At 35.3% G+C, this 21912-nt stretch overlaps 1 protein-coding gene across 1 annotated transcript in view; it reads left to right on the plus strand.

Annotated features, from left to right (window-relative positions):
* LOC149067596 (epidermal growth factor receptor kinase substrate 8-like) overlaps positions 1-21912 on the plus strand; it is a 94522-nt gene that overhangs the window by 51444 nt on the left and 21166 nt on the right. The window contains exons 8-12 of the mRNA XM_089252426.1: positions 276-403; positions 2963-3087; positions 12129-12255; positions 12720-12808; positions 14680-14915. Of these exons, the coding sequence (XP_089108552.1) occupies positions 276-403; positions 2963-3087; positions 12129-12255; positions 12720-12808; positions 14680-14915 (705 nt within the window). The remainder of the gene's footprint in view (positions 1-275; positions 404-2962; positions 3088-12128; positions 12256-12719; positions 12809-14679; positions 14916-21912) is intronic.

Below are 21912 nucleotides of genomic sequence, written 5' to 3' on the forward strand. Positions count from 1 at the left end.
CATTTTAAATTTAGAATCTGATGGAATTTTCAGACACTGATGGAATTTTTTCAGTCACTTTTTGTGAAAAACCCTCTGTATATAAAGTATATAGTTTTGTCGCTGTTTTATATGTATCTAATTATGTGCTATAGTCTTTTATTATGCTGTTCATGTATATTGTCATTAATTTTAAGTAATACAATTGCTTCGTTTTTAAACCATTTATTTTTCAGAGCATTTCCTTGTTTCAAGGAAAATTTGTTATCAAGTTGAAAATCTTCTTTTTTTTTAAGATATAGTGAAAATGTCAGACATTTGCCTCCCCCACCACAAAACCCGCCTCCAGAACCTCCAGTTAATGGAAATAACTCAAAAGTTAGAGAGCATGTAGCTATGTTTAGTTCAAGTGCTGCATCAGCTCGTAAGTTCTTCTACTACTACTACTTGTTATCATTCTTTTCTAATCACATTGAAAAACCACCATTTTAGTTCACAAGCAAAATTAATAAAGTGTAAAAAGCTGCCCCATCAATGTGTGAGATTTTATTAAGAAAACTCTTTTTCAAGATTTTACTGCCTTCAAAACTTCACTCTAAGCCAGTGGTTCTCAACCTATGCTCAGCATAGCACTTGGGGCTATGCAGCTTCTCCAGGAAAATAAAATAAATCTGTATGTTCAATAAATAAATAAAGAAAAAGTGGCCAAAAGGGCTTCTTCATAAAAATAATTAAAAAAAGATCCCTGTGTGTGTCAAAAAGGGTTTGGAACCACTGCTCTAAGCTATACGCAGCCTCACACAGCAGAAATGCTTCACACGAAACCACTGTGTACATCATTGGTGTGGCATTTATCATAGTGAAATTTAACTATATTGTTTTAACATGCAAACAAACAACAGGTCTGCATAGGTCGAGAACATTTAGAGGGAACATAGCATTCAACTGACCTTCAAATATTTTTTTCCTTCATAAATAATATTCTGATGAATTACATCAGATTTTAGCTGTGTTGAATGCAAGTACTTCTCAAATTCGCAAGAAAGTAAAAAATAAATAATAATAATAGCAATTGTCATTAAACTAACATACAGTTGTGAATGGAAGGGAATTTTGTTAAAAAAAAACATGGAATTATAATGTTGTTCACTCAATATCAAAGCATAAATGTGCTACTGGAAGATTGCAAGTTTCTAATCAGCATATAGCAGGGGTCTGTCCAGCCAAAATTTGGGTCTGTTTTCTGGAATTTGTCACGAAATTATGGATCTGAAAAACAGACGCTTCGCAAAATATTGGATGTGAAAAATGGATCCTTCACAAACTAAAAATTAATGAAACCATAAATTTGGCATTTCATTTCTTTTGTGATAGATTAACTAGATTATTTCGCTTCCCACAAAATTATTTATTTTCCACAAAAAAAGGACCCTACAAGAAAAGTCTGGGCAGACCCCTGCATAGTACAGTAAATGGAACTTTTATGCTGCTAAATGTTTTTTTCTTAAATGTTTTTAATGAAAAATAATTTCCATTAAAAACATTTTAAAATTATCATTTTTAAAAAAAAATTTAAATCTTTATTGTGCTTTATTTAATATTTTAATCCTTTATTTGCTACATCACAAGTAGCACTGTGGGGTAGCATACAAAACATCTGTTCTGCCAATGCTGGATTTAAATTGCAGATAAAGAATTCGGGAGCTGTTCAAAATCTGCCCTAAATCTGCCTTATTTTATTATTATTTATGATTTAAAAATCTTAATTTTAAGGGCTGGCAGTAACATTCCGGATAATGCTTTATGAACACTTGACTCTGCTGTGCTTTACAGATCCTTAGTGCATATCTCTCAACTGGGTCGCTTCCCATGGAATACGCATAGAGATTATGCATGACGTTTTCAACAAAAATTATGTAAAAAAATTTGTAACTTGGACAAACCATGGCTTAACCAATAAAAACATTGAAAATTTGTTTAACACAATAATGTCTTACTGTCTTCAATCAGTCCAATGAATTGGAAGCATTGTGACAGATGAACTTTGCATGAAGAGAGTCTCAGCAAACTTGGTTTCTTGCCTGCTCTCAAAAAATCTGAGCCAATTATTTGGATGTGAGCCACGAATAAAATGGTCAACAGAAAATCAATGTGGACTTCTTGTCCAAAATCATCAAAGGCGATGAATTATGGTATTACAAGTATGATTTGCAGATAAATTGGCAATCAAGTCTGGAGAAATGGGCATCATCATGGAAACAAAAAAAGCATGAAACAATTCAAGTGAAATTTTAAAACTATAATCTGATTCTTTGACAACAAAGAGTGGCCACTTTAATTCATACTTCAAGGCCAGTATGAACCAGTTATTAATCAGCAATTTCACATTAAGGTGCTCAAGCAATTATGAGACACTGTGCAAAAAACACCCAGAATTAGAGCAGTTGGGTTTTTTGTTGCATGACACAACAATGTTCCTACTTACACAGCATTATGTGGTAGGAGTTGTGACAATTTCGCATGAAAAGTTGGGATTACAATGATTTACAACCCTCCTTACTCTCTACATCTGGTACCCTGACATTTTTTCTTATTTCAAAGAGTGAAGAGGAACCTTCAAAGAAATGATTTTTATAATGTATAAGAAAACACACAATGGTGGCACTAAAGGCTGTCACAAGAGCAAGTTCAAAACAATAATTCAGGATTTCAGAATCTTGAAAAAGAAGACATTTTTTACTATAAAAAATGGGTACTGATCCTCAAGGAGACTATTTTGAGTATTATCAAGTTTAGGAAATGTTCAGAAAAACATGATTTTTTTAATTTCCTTTATAGTTTTTATTTTTTCGTTTCTGTTAGAATATCTGTCATACACTTACATTTACTTATTATATACTTACTGACATATATTTACTCATTCTTATACTTAGTATTTGTAAATAATACAAAAGCATAATAATGAATTGCATTTGTTTTTAAGGACCACAGCTGCCACAAAATCGTAGTTCAAATTCACAGCTTCAAGTTGATAGAAATGCATCATATGCACGTGAATCAAACGATGAAACAAGTTCTACAACAAGTGAAAAATATGAAAGAGAAGTGGTCAGTGTATTGCATATACATTTTTTTTTTTTTTTTTGCAGTTGCTATTTTATGATGATCAACAGACACTCATTAGCCTAAACTTAATGTATGGAATCAGAGAACAGATATGCCACTGGACTTTAATTTACCTGGGTTCCGGGACCCAGGTTATTTGAAAAATCTGGGTCCTTTTTGAGTGAAAGTGGGTCCCTTTGAAAAAAAAATTTATCTTGAAAAAAATTATGCCCCCAATAATTCACTGGTATCTCTATGAATTTTCTTCCAGCATGCCCCAGGTCTTTGATCACCTGCTTATATTTCTTCGTTGAGACTGAGCGTTGATGAGTCATGTTCTGGTTAAAAGAAGGTATCTGTGAATCAAGTAATTCATTTTTAAAAACATGTTCTATCCAAAGGTTCATTTACTTTTACGGTGCTACTAGTAGGAAAAACTTGCAAAGAAGCTCATTAGCACTGAGAATTTAACCTATCGAATTCCGCACATGTAATAAATCTAAAACAAATATACAGTTGATCCCACTTATAATGTTTCTCCTGTTTAGTATGTTTTTCCACTTAGTACAACTTATTTTCGTGGTCCTAACAATAAGTAATTCTCATTGAGATTTCCTGTTTAAAGTGTTTTCCTATTTGTAATGTTTTTTATGATGGTTTTTGAAAAACGTTATAAGCAGGATCCACTTTAATTAACAGTTGAAGGTACACATTTATATATTTACTAATAATCAATGTATAAATTCCCTTCTGATTGATTTTACATTTTGTTAAAAATATTTTAGCATTTTGAATATCTTCTGATCAAATTTAAAGTAAATTATATTCTCTCTCTCCTCAGACACTTCTGATTCTCTATTCATACTTTGGTTTTCCTGGTAAAATGATTTTGTTTTCTCTCCCTGATGGTCCACCACTCTGATGTGTCGCCATTTAACTGCCACATATTTTCACACCTGAATATGGGAGCTACATCAGATTTGTGTTAGAGAAACTTGAAAGTGTGCTTATGTGTGTGTGCCCAGCATTTGGTGTGTTTTGTGTTCAGTAGGGGGTGCCATCTATCTAGCGCTGCAACTAGATACTTTCTCAAACGGGGCAAGTACACATTTTGTTACACCCATGTAATGTAGAAAAGCAGCAGTTATAAAGGGTGAATTTGGTGCCCAGGACACTAGGCCCACCTGTCCCTGTCCCTCCCAGTTGCGGCCCTGCATCTATCCTCCAAACTGGTAATGCGTGCATTTGAAGTTCAATGTATGCATATTTGTGTTGTAGGTCTGTGTGATGGCCATGGCAACCAGAAGTTTTTTTCAAAGGAATATCCAACTCAAAATTTGAAATCTTTAGAAAATCACATTTTTAATTGATTACCATTGCACAATCGCAAGTTCCAAACACAGATTTTAACCCCTCAAAAGCAAAATTTGGGGGAAGTTATAAGGGGGTCTCTTCCTCCTCCTCCCCCCTCCCCACCGGAGATCAAAAATTAAAAATATTTTTGTAGAGAATTAAAGTATTGGAATAAAATAATTTCTTTTATACTATCTGTGAAGAATTAGATCCTTGTGCCCCTCCAAAAGCCGATTCTGCTTACACACCCATGATTTTAGCAATGCGTAACGGTGACTACCGCATAGCAGCTAGATGACAAAACTGGATATTCAAGGTCAAGTTTTTACAGATTCTGTTTTTTTCCATGATATCGGGAAGGTTTTACAATTTGAACGGGTGTTCCAATCCTTTACGATTAAAAAAAACAAATATGCATTCACAATATTGTAGGAACAAGACAAATTTACACCGTATAAACGCGATCTTTCAATGCTGGCCCATAGCCACGAAAGTACTGTAATTTCCCATATATAACCGGAAGGTAGAAAATCTGCAGGGTAATAAAAAAAATCTGAAAATTGAAACTTCTGTACACGGCCCCTCATTCAGGGAAGCAACCAGATATCCTTCATCTTATTTTTCAACAACCCGCCTGTATATCAATACAGTACAAAGTAGTAAAACCAGTTTTTCAAGGTCGCACAATCATGATACGCGGGAAAAAGTTGGGGAGGTTTTTTTTCTCTATTTCTACTTCTTTCTTAGAACTGGGAAAGAACGCGTCCCGGAGGACGCGGGAAGAAAATGTTTACGCGTCCTTTTCCGAAATTTCGGGTATTAGACGTGTTATAACGCGTCAATGGCATCTCTGGAGAAATTTTTTTAAACAGAGGAAAAGATAACTTTGACTGGTTTTTTTTAAGTAATGAAAATATTTAATAAGCATTGCATCAATGTAATTTTGTGAATGAAATTAACATTGTAATAAAAAAAATATGAAAATACAAGGGGATTCAAAAGTAAAGTTTCCAGAAAAGCCTCTGTGTAAAATTGAAAATTGACGAAATTTATTTTCATTATGGTCGGCAGACAGCTGCACATGTTGTTTAGTCTCAGGAGAGAGAGAGATAGGGCAACAACTTTATACTTGGGTTTTTGGGCATGGTGTCAATGTAAAAAGTTGATTTTTTAATTTTAATAACTATATATCCCCTTGTAACATGAATGATGCATCTGAAAGTCCTAACTTTGCACATTTATATTCCACAAAAATGACTTTCACATCTCTCACCATTTTCTTGCTGTCCCATTTTGAAAACAGAGTCACTTGCGGGACACTGTATATAGAATGTATTTCATATGTCTACAAAATCATGTGCAATTCGTGTTTCTCTATTTTTTTTTTCTTTCATAGCTTTTCTGTTATTTGATCCAGGACTTATATAATGTCTATGTTCACTAGACTATATAGTAGACTTCAGTAGTTATACTATGTTCAGTGAAAAATACAGTATAACCGTTTCTCTGTTTTCCTTTTTTGGTATCTTAAAATCTTTTACAGGCTAAATTCTGATTTGTATCAATTTTCTTTGTTTTATCCTGTATGTTTTCTGAACCCATCTCTGTCCCAAGACACTAAATTAAAGTTGAAGCAAAAAAAATTTCCTTAAGAAAAAGTTAATTTAGAAAAATTTGTCATAAGGGTTGAGATGAATAAAATGTTTGTTTTATTAATTTAAGTTAGGACTCTCACACCTTCAAATACACAACAGGCAAACTGCCCAACGAGATGGCTTTAAGCAATGCCCATATATTCAGGAAAAGAAAGTGCTTTGATGAAAATTTTTATTATTTATTAATTAACCTGACATATTTTCCTGATTGGGAACATTGGCTGTTAAAAAAGGGCCATAACTGGATTTTTGTTATGGAGGAGCGGCAAACATTATTTTGCCGTCCCTTCACTTTAAAATCCGTTAATTTTATAACATTTTTTTTGTTTCCGTGTAAAATTCACCAGCTGAACCAATTATCCCCCTTTACTTCCGGCCCTGGTTAAATGTCAACTGCTCAAATACGATTGAGCTTTGCATCATTTGGTTACAGATACTCATCTTAGCTGCTACTTCACCAAACACCAACTCTGGCCATATCACTATATTGCAATTTACTGCCATTTTTGAGATGGGTTGGAAATGAAGGCGCTGCCTATTGGTGGTCGCCTCAAGTTTGTTAGGGAAAATATCTTATCTATATCCTCTCTTGGGTTCGAACCTGGGACCGTGACAGCAACCTTCACAGTGGTAGACGAGCATCATACCATCATGCCCACTCGGGCATATCTTGGCTGCTGGTGCTGATTGGAATATGGTGATAATTTGCTTTCAGTCTAAGGCCACATTGTTGGCCAGCTGGTTAATTCCCACCTATTTGTTCCTTCACTCAAGAAAACTGCATGTGGGAGTTATTCCATAGGATTTCCCTACCCTCCCTTGTCGTGCTGTGTAAAATAATTGTCATGATTAGAGCCCAGAAGTTTAGGCATTAAAAATGGTCAAAATAGACAGGCAAAAAGGCACAAAAAATACCTTTTTGTAATAACTGCATTATTATCCTAATTAAATTGATTTCAAGCCCAAAATAAAATGTTTGTTCATCCTCAGGATTAGGCCAATTCCAGGGCCATCATTACCAGACGCGAAGCTGGTAGAGAAAATGATCTGTAGGGCTCCCTCAAGTTGCAAATGATTCTCGTTTATTTGTTGTATTATTTGGAATTATCATTTCTATAGTTGAAACATGGCTATTTTGTTCTATTTTCCTAAAAAAAAAATTGACTTTTTTTATATTACCACATATGCGGGACTTCCCTGTGCGACTGCGTTTGTCACACACCCCTGAGGGTGACTCTGGTCAATTTATCGAATACTAGATATGTATGTTTAATAAATAGCCGTGGTTGTATACACTGCATTTATGGTGCAAAAAAAAATAAAATCAAAACAACATGGGCCCCCAGAGCCCTGTCTGCTCCTACCCTGCTTTATGTGAGCCATGACATCAATTCATGACATCTTGGGACAATCATCGGTCCGCTATACCAACACCATCTATAGCAGATAGCTATAGATGGTGTTGGCTATACACATACAACACAGTCCAATGCCTGAGCGAGAAATATTATGCAAAGCATGTGGAAAAACAAAAATTGTTAATTTTCCTCTGCTTCTCTAACACGGGCGTGTTCATCTGAAACAAAATGATTCACATCTAACACCATCGGTCAAAGCAAAGTTAATGCATAGCAACACCAATCTCTCAGGTCACTTGTTTGCATCTAAATGGGGGTGGGGGGCTTCCTGATAATAATTAATTAGTTGGAAAATTTTAAAAAAGAGCAATTGTTTTAAAGTTCTCAATGCTCAAAATATTCAAGTTTTACGTATTATGGCCTTTGAAATTCACTAATAAAGTTAAAACTATGTTAAAATAGGTATTTATGGCACAAAAATGTCAGTAAAGGCATTTATGGCATTTTTCCTGAATTTCCGGGCTTTAATCAAGATATTGCATAATGACTCGATAAGCTGTTTGTGACCATTGATTTTTTCTAGTCTAGAGGGCACTGGAGCTATTTCATGTAAAACTAATAAATATTCTCAGAGAACATTATTACTGAACAAGCCCAGACTTGATTGTTTTTAGTGCACCTCTTAGCATCAAACGAACAGTATGATCATTCCAGGAGCTTCTTTTTTTTTTTCTTGTTGTTTGATAAAACTTTTGATAAAATTTTGCGCAGCATCTAGAACAAATTGAACAATTTTCTCTCATTTTGGCTAATGAATGTGGTTCTGAAACAAATCAACTTTGTTAGTCAATGTATTTCTTTTCTCTAATAGGGTTGTCAATAAATGGAATAGCTTAACCCTGGGGATAGTAAATTCTAACACATTTAAAAAGAAATACGATAAACATGTTGAGATAAATTGAAAAGCTATCCATACTTAGAATTAGACAACCATAAATATATTTTATGGGCATTGTATAATATTTGATCTTGTTATATATATATATATATATTGTTATTAATTATTGTAATTATTTTTAATTGGGTTGCTGTATTTTTGAAATATGACATCCATATTTATTATGGGCATCTTTTTCTCAGACACCTTGGGCATTTTGCCTGTTGTGGCCTTGTATTTATATTTCTATGCAAATTTTACATATTCATATAGTTCCCATACTGTTCCGTTCCTAACCTGTTTTTAAAGGGTGGCAAAATGCAATTGAAGCTTAGACCCATGTTCCTCTTTGAAGAAAAAATGAAGTTTAAAACTAGCAGAATTTTTTCATAAATGCAGAATTTTTCCCTTAAACACTTTTCTAATAAAACTAGAAGAGTATTAATACAACTGGAAATATAGAACACATATTTTATAGTAAATAAATAAAGCCTTTGGTTCTAATTAAAATTTGTTTTTTTTAATTAAAAGTTTGATACCACAGCAGAGTATTTTCTAAAAATATTGCTCCTAAATTTGTGAACTATTAAATTACTAAATGACAATTGCATATATGATCATGGGTTTATTCGGTTCTTTTATTAGGAGTTAAACAATATTCTTGTAGACATTGACAGGGTTTGTACGGTCCTTAAAAAGTCCTAACTTTCCATTTTTCTCTGGAAGGGCTCTTATAACTCCTTACTTTTTACAGCCACTCCTGAAAAAGTCATTTTTTTCTCTGGAGAAACGATCCTCCTTCCCCATGGTGATGAATAGCATTTCCTAGAAAAATAAGAGGAAGCTTCCCTTAATTATAAAGAGGGAGAAAAGAGAAAAAAATTCTTCCTTTGTAATTGGAAAGCAGGGGAAGGGATTAGAACATCCAATGGTTGCGCATACCTGCCAACTTTACGATTTTATCGTATTTAGTACCATTTTAGCAAATTAATAAGATTACATGCTTTTGCTTATAAAAATATGATTTTTACCGAATTGCTAATGTTGATATTTTCCTGCCTATGTCGCAAACTGGTCAGTGTTAGAAATCGATGGACAAATATTTCGGGCCCTATCTTCTCAGTTTACTTTAGAAAATACTTCAGCATTTTTGCAGAATGTTCAGCAGTTTTCACTGTAACTTTTTCCAGTTCCTCTGAATCATCATCTTCTGTATTTTTGTCACCCGGTGGGTGGATGCCCTTATAGGGGGGTCTGACAGGCCTCTAGGTCGGGGGTCTCATGGGGAAGTTGTTGACAGGTTTCACATTTCAGGGCCCCTGGATGAATCTCTTTTTTTGTTGCTTTAGCAGTAAACATTTGCTAAAGAGGAAGCCTGCTATAAATCCACTCATTGGCTTCTCTCTTCTTGATTGGGAGCCCCTTCGATTTTATTCATTGGTAAAATAAATGTGAATTAAAAATTTTAGTTACACTCACGGGGGGGGGGGTCATAACAGGGCTCCAGTCTGGGGACCCCCATGGGGAAGTTGGAGGGGGTGCTTGATAAATCTCATTGGTTTTTTGTTACTTTAAGATTGTAAAATTCATCAGTAAGCTGGTGCTTTCACAGCACTCTGACAAAGTGGGACAAAATAAACTAGATATCATGTGAGGAAAAAGGGAGGGTAGGGTGCAGGAGAGTTTTGCCCCCCACCCCCCAGTATAGCTGTATTCAGTTTTCCCTGATATTTAATTTTAATAAAAAATGCGTGACTCATTCACAAATGTAGATCATGGGAAGCTCTCATGACTTGCATAAGAAAAAACTGGATGAGTTTTCTTAAAAATATATTTTGTGGCTCCATAAAAAAAAAAAACAGTGTATATGAAAGGATTTGAATGAAAAATGAATTTGTTAGTTATTTTGCATCTTATTAGCATATTTTCTCCTAAACAGTGATTTAACTCTCGTTTATTTAACATCTGTTATCTCTCTCTCGCAGGGGTGGCCATGGCTAAAGCAAAGAACTCTGGGTATTTTTATGATAAAAACAAAATTTATTGGAAACTCAGTTCATCACTTCCGATGTCTTTAAATCACTTCAATACTACTACCCCAACTCACGCTCTCCTTTCTTACTGAACTTCTAAATACCTAATCCTCATTATAATGCTCTGTTACTGTTTGAATTTGTGTTCTCAAACAGTAGCTTGTTACTCTCACATACAGTCGCAGCATACCTCTTCCTTTTCAGTAGATGTTCAATAAATTCTTACACACCATACTTTTAATTCTGAAAGTTGAAATCTTGGAACCATTGGAAAAGTAATTTAAAAAAAAAAGGACATTTAAAAGAAAATCCACATGCAGGCCATTCTTTCATTTTCAGTCTAGAGATGCAATTTTTTATGGGGGGTGGGAGTTGGCCATGTCTCCTGAAAAACCCTTTACTTTTTATTTTGAAAATTTTATATGAACCCTGATTGAGTGATTGGTGCTTAGATTTCATATCGCTAATCAAGATATCTAAAACTTGCAATTTAAACATATAAAATTCAACATAACATAACAAACTGCTAGTGAAAATTATGTTATATAACATTCCTAATAAATTTGCATTTATTTAGCTTTAAGGTGTGAATTACATATCTAAATATAATTAAAAAATCTGATTCAAATAAAAAAATTTGACTTATATGATATGTTTTTGCAAAATCTTGATTTTTATCTACCTTGGTTGGTAACAAATCAAAATATTATACCTCGGTGGGTGAGATTGTGTACGAACAAACTGAACTGATTGTACTATAAAAGCCTCAATTGCATAAGCCATCATTCTAATTCTTCATTATCAGAATTAAAAAGATTTAGTAATCTTTCATCTATATAGGGCATTTATTCTCAAACTTTCATCACCCAGGGCTCCCTTGCCCTAGTCAATATCAAACTGTGGCTCCCCCACAATAGTCTAACAAAGAATCGCCTCAAAGTCCCGATCCAGCACACATCAATATCAACAGCCTACAGTGATGCCCTTGACAATTGTTGGGAAGGCCCACTTTGAGAACCACTGATATGGAGATATAGTAATTATTGCAGTCCAGGTCAGAATCATAATTTTCTCACCGTTCACTTAGGTACCAGCTTTGTTATTAATTTCCATAATTTGTTTAAATCTAGATGTTATGCAAGACATTTTCATAAATTATTTGACAATTTTTACCCAATTCAGGATGAACAGCCACTCAGGATGTTTGTTAAATCAGAAAAAGCTTCAAGAAAATCCTTTGCATTATGGTTTTTTTTTTAATTTTTGAAATTTTTCCAAAAAAATATTTTTTGAAATTCTAATACTTACATTAGACAAGGATGATGTCACTCTCTGGTATCCATACAAAGGTTTGTAGCAGCTGGCTGATGCAAAGATACATTTAGCAAAGAGAAAATTTATCTGCCCTTGCTGGGAATTAATGTCCTCTCACTTTTCAGGTGATTACCACTAGACTACAAAGGCAATACAAATTTTTTCTTTCCAAAATATATCTTTGCATCAGCCAACTGTTAAAAAAAACACTTTGTAACGTTTACCTTACTCCATGCATACAAATAATAAGTCTTTTGTTTTTCTTTAACTTCAGTTTTTTTATGGAATTCTTTTGTTGTCATGTTTTTGAATAGAATGGACATTCTGCTAATTTATTTATGCATTTATATTTCTCAATTTTTCCTCTTTTTTTCTATGTGTGGTTTCTCCAAAGACAATATTGAACCATTGCTTTGATGACATTGAACGGTTTGTCGTTAGGCTCCAGCATGCTGCTGCTGCTTATAAGGAATTAGAACGGCGCCAGAAAAGTAGAAAAAATAAAAAAAAAGATATGGGAGGTAATTTTCACTTTTTTAAAATGTGCCATAATTCTGAAAAGTAGTTTTGTTTTAAATAAACCTAACTTTTTGTGTTTTTTTTTTTACTCCTCCATGCATTCATTCACCATTAATTGTTTCCAATGTCATTGCCTGTTTTTTGATAGATAGCCGCATTAGCTCATTTCATGGCAAATGAACTACAAAAGTGATCAAACTTGGGACATGAGTATTCACACTTTTGAATTTGAATCTAGACTCGGGCATGAATTTTCACTGCCTGTGTATGTCAGTCTAATTCTTCTCTTTAGTGCTAAAAAAAGTTTAAAGCACACCAAAGTTCTTGTGTCACTAAAAGTTTGATCAGCAACTGACATCTAAGATGTTTAAATACTACTTGTTGGTTATAATTTTATAAATTTTCAACCTACATTTATACTTTTTCAACTAAATATGTTAAAATCTGGTTGAATGTTGATTTTCAGATGGTATGTTGAGTATTAGAGCAAAGCCACCTCCTGAGAGAGAATTCATAGATATACTTCAAAAGTTCAAACTTTCATTCAATTTATTAGTAAGTAATCGGATATTTTTTATTCTCTGAAGTAAACCGTTGTTTTCTTTTAGCTTTTATGAAGGCCTTGTTAAAAATTATAAAATATATATTTTAATTAACACACTGTATCATTTTTGCTGGCTGTTAATGTGGGCAAAGTGACAATATCATGATCATACTTAGTGAACTGACTCACCATTAAAATTAGATTAAAATTGGGCATTATTTAAATAAAAAATAATGACATATATTAATATCATTTGATCATTTTCGTCGCACCACGGTCATTTTCTGCACACAAGGGCTAATTAGACCGGGACCTACAATTTATTGCTGATTCCAAACGGCAGGCTTGTTTTTTATACTCATCGAGAGGTTGGTATGCTAACCCCTCAATGGGGGATTCCCTGCTGTAGCAATTTTTTTGCTGCGGTCAAGTCACCGTTTGTTGTACCAAATCCCAGGCATTAGGTTGCCATGACGACTAGAAAATCAGTATTGGTGCCTAAAATTTTCTAAACATGGTTGTTAAATTGGAGTCTCAGGGTGACACAAAATTTTCTGATTTCATTATGCTACATCTTTTAACATGGGAAAAGTAAAAGAAAACATTATTTAGGACTATTTTTCTTGAAGAGGGGTGCGGTAGCCCGGTCAATAAGATGCTCGCCTAAAGTACCAAAAGGATGTTTAGAGGTGTCGCGAGTTCGATACCCAGTTCGTCCTTGTCAGAAAACTTTCCTGACACAGGGGTACAACAAAAAACGGTGACTTGAGCGCAGCAAAAATTGCTACTGCAGGGAGTCCCCCATCGAGGGGTTAGCGCACCAACCTCTAGATGAGTATGAAAAACAAGCCTGCCGTTCGGAATCGGCAATAAATTGTAGGTCCCGGTCTAATTAGCCCTCGTGTGCAGAAAATGACCGTGGCGCGACAAAAATGATCAAATGATCAATGATTTTCTTGAAGAAAATACCACGTTTGACTCCTAAGAAATTGGGCTGGCACCTAAATTTTTTTTATTTGTTAAGCCCTTTTAACTATTATTTATTTATTGAGCTATAGGCTGAAGCCGTTTTTGTTACTATCCAAAAATGGTCATATACAATTATGCCCAAAGCAAAGCTCTTTAATTTTCATATTAAATTGAATAAATTGGATATCTGGAAACAATGATATAAGTGCTATTAAGAAATGGTTATAACATATGATGACATAAAACACATAGAGGGGAAAAAAATCAAAATTAATTATGCAGTTGAACATTAACAAAGTTGAGAAATTTGGCAAATGTTACTAGGTATACGAGAAATAAAATTCAACCAAAACAGAGGCAGATGAAAACCGGTGTAAGAAAAGAAATTTTGTACTTCAACAAAACTATTGTTTCCAGGCTGCCTGATGATGTCAACTGTTGGTGTTGGAAAATGTTGAGTCGATGATCAAACAATGGCCCCTTCCCCAAGAAAACTGATTCATTGTATGACAGCAGTGTTTTTCTATGATTAAGTCTGTCAAGGCTGGCAATAATAGTTTTTATTCTGTTCATTGCGGTCAGTTCCATCTAATATCAAATATTTCCTGATGCCAATCACTGGTGTTAGGCAAATGTCCAAGTTTGAGTATGTATTATTTTACCTATGTAATTTAATGATTAATAAAAACATTTCCTTATTTCTTTTAGTTTAGATATCCTCTTTGGTTCCCAAAAATTATAGAAGCATCAAAAACTGACAATAGTCTCAAGCTCTTTAACATATGAAATAGCAATTTTTTTTCCTTGACCACAAAAAAAGCCCTCACCTGGTTTCATATTTTTATTTCCCCTTGCATATTTTTTTAAATTTATTTCATTACAATATTTTGATTGCACCTTTTTAAATTTCCAGGCTAAATTAAAGAGTCACATACATGATCCAAATGCTCCAGAACTAGTTCATTTTTTGTTTACTCCTTTGGCTCTCATTGTTGATGCTGCACGTGATGCCAATCATAATACTAATGTAGCTGCTAGAGTGATTAGTCCTCTTTTGACCAGAGATGCTATAGATCTGCTAACCAATTGCTGTACATCCAAAGAAACGGATTTATGGCACAGTCTTGGTGATTCATGGATCATTCCTCGGTAAGTTTATGTACATTATTTCCTAAGATCACATTTTAATCATCATTTAGAAAAGGGAATGTATGTTTTTAGAGATTCTCAAGAGCCCAGAATTAAAAAGAAAATTGCCTACTTTAAAAAGTGGAAAGCAGCTAATGTGTGTGATAATTTGAAATTTCCGTATTTATTAAATTTCATTACAGTTAAATTTCATAAGAGCCAGACTAAATTTAGATGTGTTACTTGTAGTAACACAGTTATAATCATAGTGTATATCTCTCTCTTGCTCGCTCCACTCCACTCACTCACTTTTTTTTTACAGAAGGATACTTTGTGGCCAAGAAAAATATTGTTTTACGGGGGGGGGGGATTACTGTTAAATGGGGAAGCAGCATTTCAGGAGTATAGGCATTTCATTTCCAAACAAGACAAAAAAATATCGGTGTAGAAGGATTTATCATTATATCGAGTATTGCGTATCATTTTAGCAATGTTTCACTGTATATCAATTATTAACAAAAATAACTTTCTAGTATTAATTAAGTACAGTGAAACCTTACGACGTGGATACTTGATGTAATGATAAATCTTTCTATAATGACATTTTTTAAAATCTTATTTGAAACTGCCTTTCATTAAAAATTTCTCTCAGTATATTTTTAAACACCTCACTCATATTGGTGGTTCTGAGGATATGCAGTGACATCAGTATTTTGCACCAACTTCTCCTCCCAGAAGTGATAATGAAGTTTCTGTTGTTGCTATTTTCTGTGTAAGACAAGTATAGTGCGGAAAAAAATCTTCACAGGTTGAAACGCCTAACTGAATTTCAATAACTGATTAATTATAATTTTGTGCAGCTAATTAAATTCTCATAAAAAGCATTTTCTGGTTGCACTGGCAACGCTGTTTAGAATAAATGACATGAACAGCATAAATTTGGTGGTGTGTGATGATGCTGCTGCTTCCTAATTTGATGATAACCCTCTACAACATTTTCTTTGGTCTAGATCAGTATTTCCAGAAGTGAAAACTATTGTTCCCCCCCCCCCCACAAGGGTAATGGAATGGTCCAGGGGCAGTAGAAGCTTTATGTTTAGTATAGGATGCTATGGGTTGGCTTGAGTGGGGGACAATAAGAACAATTTTTTGAAGTAGTGGGGTAATGGAACAAAAATTTTGAGAAACTATGGTCTACATAATGTTGTTAAAAAGAGATTTCATTAATTCATTCTAATACACTCATTTGAAGAAAACATTGGTAATGCATAGAATGTTTTTTTTATATTTAAATATGAATTATACATTATGAATTTCAGCCTTTATTGCAACAAAAAATGTTTTTTCAAAGAATTCAGTTTATTTCTTAAACGTAAATATATTAATGATAGAAATATTTAAAAAAAAAAATTTGCGCATGTATTGAGGATTAAACATTTTTGAAATAAAATTATTTTAATTTAACTCTTAAAAATTTTAAAATTTATATGAAAAAGTGCCTGTTTCTATGCAACGGGAATCTGTCAAGTTTTTTGATGTGATGAAATCTGTTACAATGTTGGGTCAAGTTTTCATTCAACTCTTGAATATATCGGGAACCATTTGGCTCATCGGGATCAAGTTATGTATATGTACAGAGAGGTACGTATATGTTAATGCCAAAGAATGAAGGTGGCTACTTCACAAACTGGCTGGCCCAGTTCATCCAGCCAATGTCATAATTTCAGGCTTTTGCTGAGCTTTGGCCACCCCCATTTGTCTATCCCTATACATGGATCACTGAAATATCGATATTCAGATGCCTTTGATCATAGGGTTGCCATAGCTAACCATAATAATTATGGTGTTGCCATGTTGGCATATTTTTTTGTGATAATTATGGCCATGTAGTGATGACACCCAAATCATAGGGATGAATATGCAGGGATATACACTGAGTAGCCAAAAAATTAGGAACACCCCTCACTCAAACTTTGACTCATCCATGCAGCATGTGCGCTGACGTAATAAACTGGATCTGTTAAAAAGCTTTCTCCTAGCCAGAAGCACCAGTTAACGTTACAATTTGCCTGTTTGGGGGGGGGGGGAAGACAAGAGATTTGAGAGACTTCGTACGAGCCATGATTGCAGGCACCAGGAGGGGTGGTCCAGTATCTCCGAAGCCGCTAACCTTCCTGGCTTTTCTCATACAACAGTATCTAGGGCTCCCACTTGTCCTACTTTTTGATGAAATGTCCTACTTTCTAGTTTTTGTCCTACTTCTTTACCACAAATCCTATCAACAAAATGCTTTGTAATTGATCTTAATTGAGGAGGGAATCATCGTTATATTGCCAAATAATACAAATACAAGGCCAGAACAGGCAAAATGCCCAACGAGGTGCCTGAGAAAAAGATGCCCGTAACAAATATGAATGTTATATTTCTAAAATACAGCAACCCAATTAAAAATGCAATTATAAACAATATATATACATGATGAAATATTATACTACAATGCCCATAAAATATATTTGTGGTTGTCTTATTCTAAGTATGGATAGCTTCTCGATTTACCCCAACATGATTATTGTATTTCTTTTTAAACGTGTTAATTGTGTTAGAATTTACTACCCCCGAGGATAAACTATTCCATTTATTAACGAACCTGTTGGAGAAAAATTTCCTGCGACACCATAACCTAGAATTGTTCCTTACCAATCGATACTGGTGTCCCCTTGTAAAAGAAGTTGATTGAATGCGTATTAATAATTCATGGGGGGGGGGGGTCTATCCTATCCATCCCATTGAAAATTTTGAACACTTCGATCATATCTCCTTCTACACCTGCATTCATCCGATGTAAACATATTCAAAAAATGAAGTCTCTCTTCATAACTCAAGTCTTGCATGCCAACAAGGGGACACGCATAGCTCTTCTATACACCCCTTCAACCAAGTCAATGTCCTTCTATAGGTATGGTCTCCAAAATCTCACGGTGTACTCCAGTCCATGATGAACTGCGCCTCGGAAAGTGGAGGAATGACTTTAGGAGAATGCAAAGAGACCTTTTTGAAAATGAAACCAAGCATTCTATTCGCTTTTTTGGCCACCGCTGAACAATGTTCAGAAAACCTGAGCCGCTCGTCAATGATAATTCCCAAATCAATGACCCTAGTTGCATCCGGGATAGTGACACCATTCAACTCGTAAGAGAAACGTGGGTTGTTCAAACCAAAATGAGTGACCATGCACTTGTCAATGCTAAACATCATGCTCCATTCATTTGCCGATGCTCCAATCCTGTTTAAGTTGGTCTGGAGCAACTCTCTATCGCTTTCAATGTAGATTACAATTAATGATTCTGCCAAAGCAGAAATTGTATTGTTTTTTAGGTTATATTTGGGGGTGTATGTAGACCATTTAGTATATTAATTTTTCTTTTGCTTAGTTTGAGGGTTCAACAAGTAGAGTAGTCATTAAAAACTTTTGTCTGGATGGAAAAAATAATTTTGCATTTACTACTTCATGGTCTTAGACAGTAACTAACATTCATCATTCAAAATTATGGTGCACGTTTTGTGTATAGGTGAACCACAGTTTGCATAACAAAGTAGTTGCATACATAGGCCTATTCTAGGTTTGGTGATTCTGATGCTACCCAATAGCATTTAGCTGTTTTCTGTATTTTTTGGGCATGCAGAGGCATTAACAGTATTTACAACGCTCAGTAAAGAGCTAGAAATGAAAGTGCTTCATTTGTCAAAAACGATTACACTGGCATTGAACAGTAAAATGTAAAAAAATCCTTTTAAGAAAAGGATGGACAACAAAGTAAAACCATCTGGTTCACCTTGACTTATTTACATTGGACCTTGCAATTTACACATTTTGCACTGTGCTTTTGAAAGTGGTCATTCTTAAAAAACTTAAATGTCTTCATAATTTTCTGTGAATAGTTGAAGAGAGTTGACAGACTGGACTATGGAAGACTCCAAAAAAGAATGTAATATACATTGTGAGGAGAGACAAAAAAGAATTGTCTGTGGTTGCTAGTACATTGTTTTGGGACAAAAATTGTTTTTGTTACCAAGTCATTTCTCAGTATCAGTCAACTCTTATAGGATACTGAAAAGTGCTATGAAAATTTTTTTTAATAAAAACAATTAAAAAAAAATTTTTTTTTTAATCATGTGTTTGTGTTGTTATGTGATTATGTTGTCTGGGGGGGGGGGGGTACTTTTAACAGCTGGTCACCAACAAGAGTCCCATTGATTTCACTGCAAAACCGAAGAAAATGTCTTTTGTGGGCTAGAGAACTCCATAATTAAACACTTGATGAATGGAAAAAGGTTGTCTGGTCTTACGAGTCAAGATTTCTTTCCCATGATAATGATGGCAGGATCTGTGTGTGGTGCAAGCAGCACAAGGCCATGGATCCAGCATGTCACATGACAACTGTTCAAACGGGTGGCGGTGGAATCACTGTCTGGGGAGCATTTTCCCTTATTTCCATTGAAAACATCTGTCAATGCCAGCACCATTGTCGTTGCTGACCACACGCACCTGTTTATGGCCATAATGTTTCCTGATGATGATGGCTATTTCCAGCAGGGCAATGCACCCTCCCATGGGGCTGGAATTATCTCAGATTGATTTGAGGAACATGATTCAGAATTTCAATTGCTTCAATGGCCCCCTCAGTCACCTGATCTTAACCCAATTGAGCATTTGTGGGACAAGGTTGAAAGGTCTGTTAAAAGCCCAGAAACACCACCTTCTAATCTGAGGGAATTAAGAGCTGCCATTTCGTTAGAATGGGCTAACGAACTTTCTCAATGGTTTTCAGCAAATCAGAGTCCATGCCTAGAAGAATATCTGCTGTCATCAAAGCCAGAGGAGGTCCCACACGATATTAGTGGTGAGTAGCAAGGTGTTCCTAATTTTTTTATCACTGGGTATATAGGGATCGTTATATAGGGGCAGCAAAATCCCAAATTTCAGACAGTTCGCGAAGTGGCCAACTTCAGGCTTTGGCAGTAACACATATATCACCAGTGTTCCAAACACACAGGGTCAGGTTACCCAGGGGTACATCGGACAGATACCTTCGTATGGAAGTTGACAGGTTTCATTTTGAGGGGCCCTTGATGAATCTCATTGTTTTCTTGTTGCTTTAACATTGAAAGAAATTTGCAATAGCAGAAGCTCAAGATAAATCCAGTCTAGAGCCCACTAAAAATATGTAAATTGGGTCCCATGTCCTTGGTTGGTGGCTTGGCGGAAGCCCGAGATAAATCCTGTCTGGGGCCCACTAAAAATATGCAAATTGAGTACTTGGTTTTATTTGTTGGTGAAATGAATACAAGCGAAAATTTTTCGTGGCCCTCACAGAGGAGATGTCCTCAAGCCTCCAGGTTGGGGCCCCATGGGGAAGTTGATTTCATTTCAGGTTGGCCCTAAATGAGAGAGAGAATCTAGTTACTTTTGTTGTTTAACACTAAAATTTTCAACAGCGGAAGCCTGAGATAAATCCAGTCTGCCCCCCCCCCCCACGCTAAAAATATGTGAATTGGGTCCTGGGTCAAAGGACCTGGATTTTATAATACAAGTGAAAAATTTTCGTGCCGCTCACAGGGGGGAATGTCTGACAATCCTTCAGGTCAGGGGCCCCATGTGGAAGTTGACAGGTCTCATTTCGGGGGGCCTGAATGAATCTCATTGTTTTTGTTTAACACTAAAATTTGCAACGGCGGAAGAAGCCCGAGATAAATCCAGTCTGGGCCCCCACCAAATTTCTCTGATTTGGGTCATGAGTCATTGGTAAAATGAATACAAGTGAAAATTTTTCGTGGCCCTCACAGGGGAGATGTCTGACAATCTTCCAGGTCGCTAGCCGCGTGTGGAAGTTGACAGGTTTCATTTTTGGGGCGCTCAATGTATTTCATTGTGATTTTTTTTTTTGTCTAATACTATAAAACCATCAACAGCAAAAGCCAGCGATAAATTCAGTCTGGAACCTCCACTAAATTTCTGTGAATTGAGTCCTGGGTCATTGGTTGAGGGTCCTGGATTTTATTTCTTGGTAAAATGAATACAAGTTAAAATTTTTTGTTTCCCTCACAGGGAGCCATGCCCATGGAGAAGGTTGACGGGTTTTGTTTTGGGGGGGCCCAGATGAATCACTTTTTTTTTTTTGTTTAACATTGTAAAATTTGCAAAAGTGATAGCCTGTGATAAATCCAGTCTGGAGCCCCCATTTAAAATCTGCGTATTGGGTGCCTGCTACTGGATGTAAGGGCCTGGACTTCATTTGTATTCATTTTATAAACGAATAAAGTTTTTTTTCATGGCCCTCACAGGGGAAGTGTGACAATGATCCAGCTTGAAGGCCCTCCATGAACAAGTTGACAGGTTTCATTTTATAAACGAATAAAGTTTTTTTTCATGGCCCTCACAGGGGAAGTGTGACAATGATCCAGCTTGAAGGCCCTCCATGAACAAGTTGACAGGTTTCATTTTGGTGGTTCCTTGATGGATCTCATTGGTTTATGTTGCTTTAGCAGTAAAAAGTTCGTTAAAGTGGAAGCCCGGTACAAATACACTTACAGGGCCCTTGCATTTCAATCATTGGTAAAATGAATACAAATGAAAATTTTTCATGGCCTTCATAGGGGTAGGGGGAGTGCAATAGGGCTCCAGGCTGGGACCCACCATAGGGAATGTGACTCATTTTGGGGTTTTTTTTGATGAATCACATTGGTTTTTTTGTTGCTTTAATATTGTAAAATTCGTCTGTGAGCTGGTGCTTTCACATGCCTCTTTTCATAGCACTCTGATGAAGTGGGATGAAATAAGATATGTGATGTGTGAAGAGAAAAGGGGGATTATCCACTGAAGGCAGAAGGGGGCTCTGCCCCCAGTTTCTGAATAAAATGAAAAATCACTGTAAAACATGCTGTTCAGTTTTTAAGAATAGTCGGGATAAATTGGTGAAATTATTTTTTTACATGTTTAACCCTTTCAGTATCACATTAT

This window comes from Pholcus phalangioides, unplaced genomic scaffold, assembly GCF_987345545.1.
Source record: "Pholcus phalangioides strain wild (caught in Gottingen) unplaced genomic scaffold, Ppha-v1.0 ptg000029l_1, whole genome shotgun sequence".
Lineage (NCBI taxonomy): Eukaryota > Metazoa > Arthropoda > Arachnida > Araneae > Pholcidae > Pholcus > Pholcus phalangioides.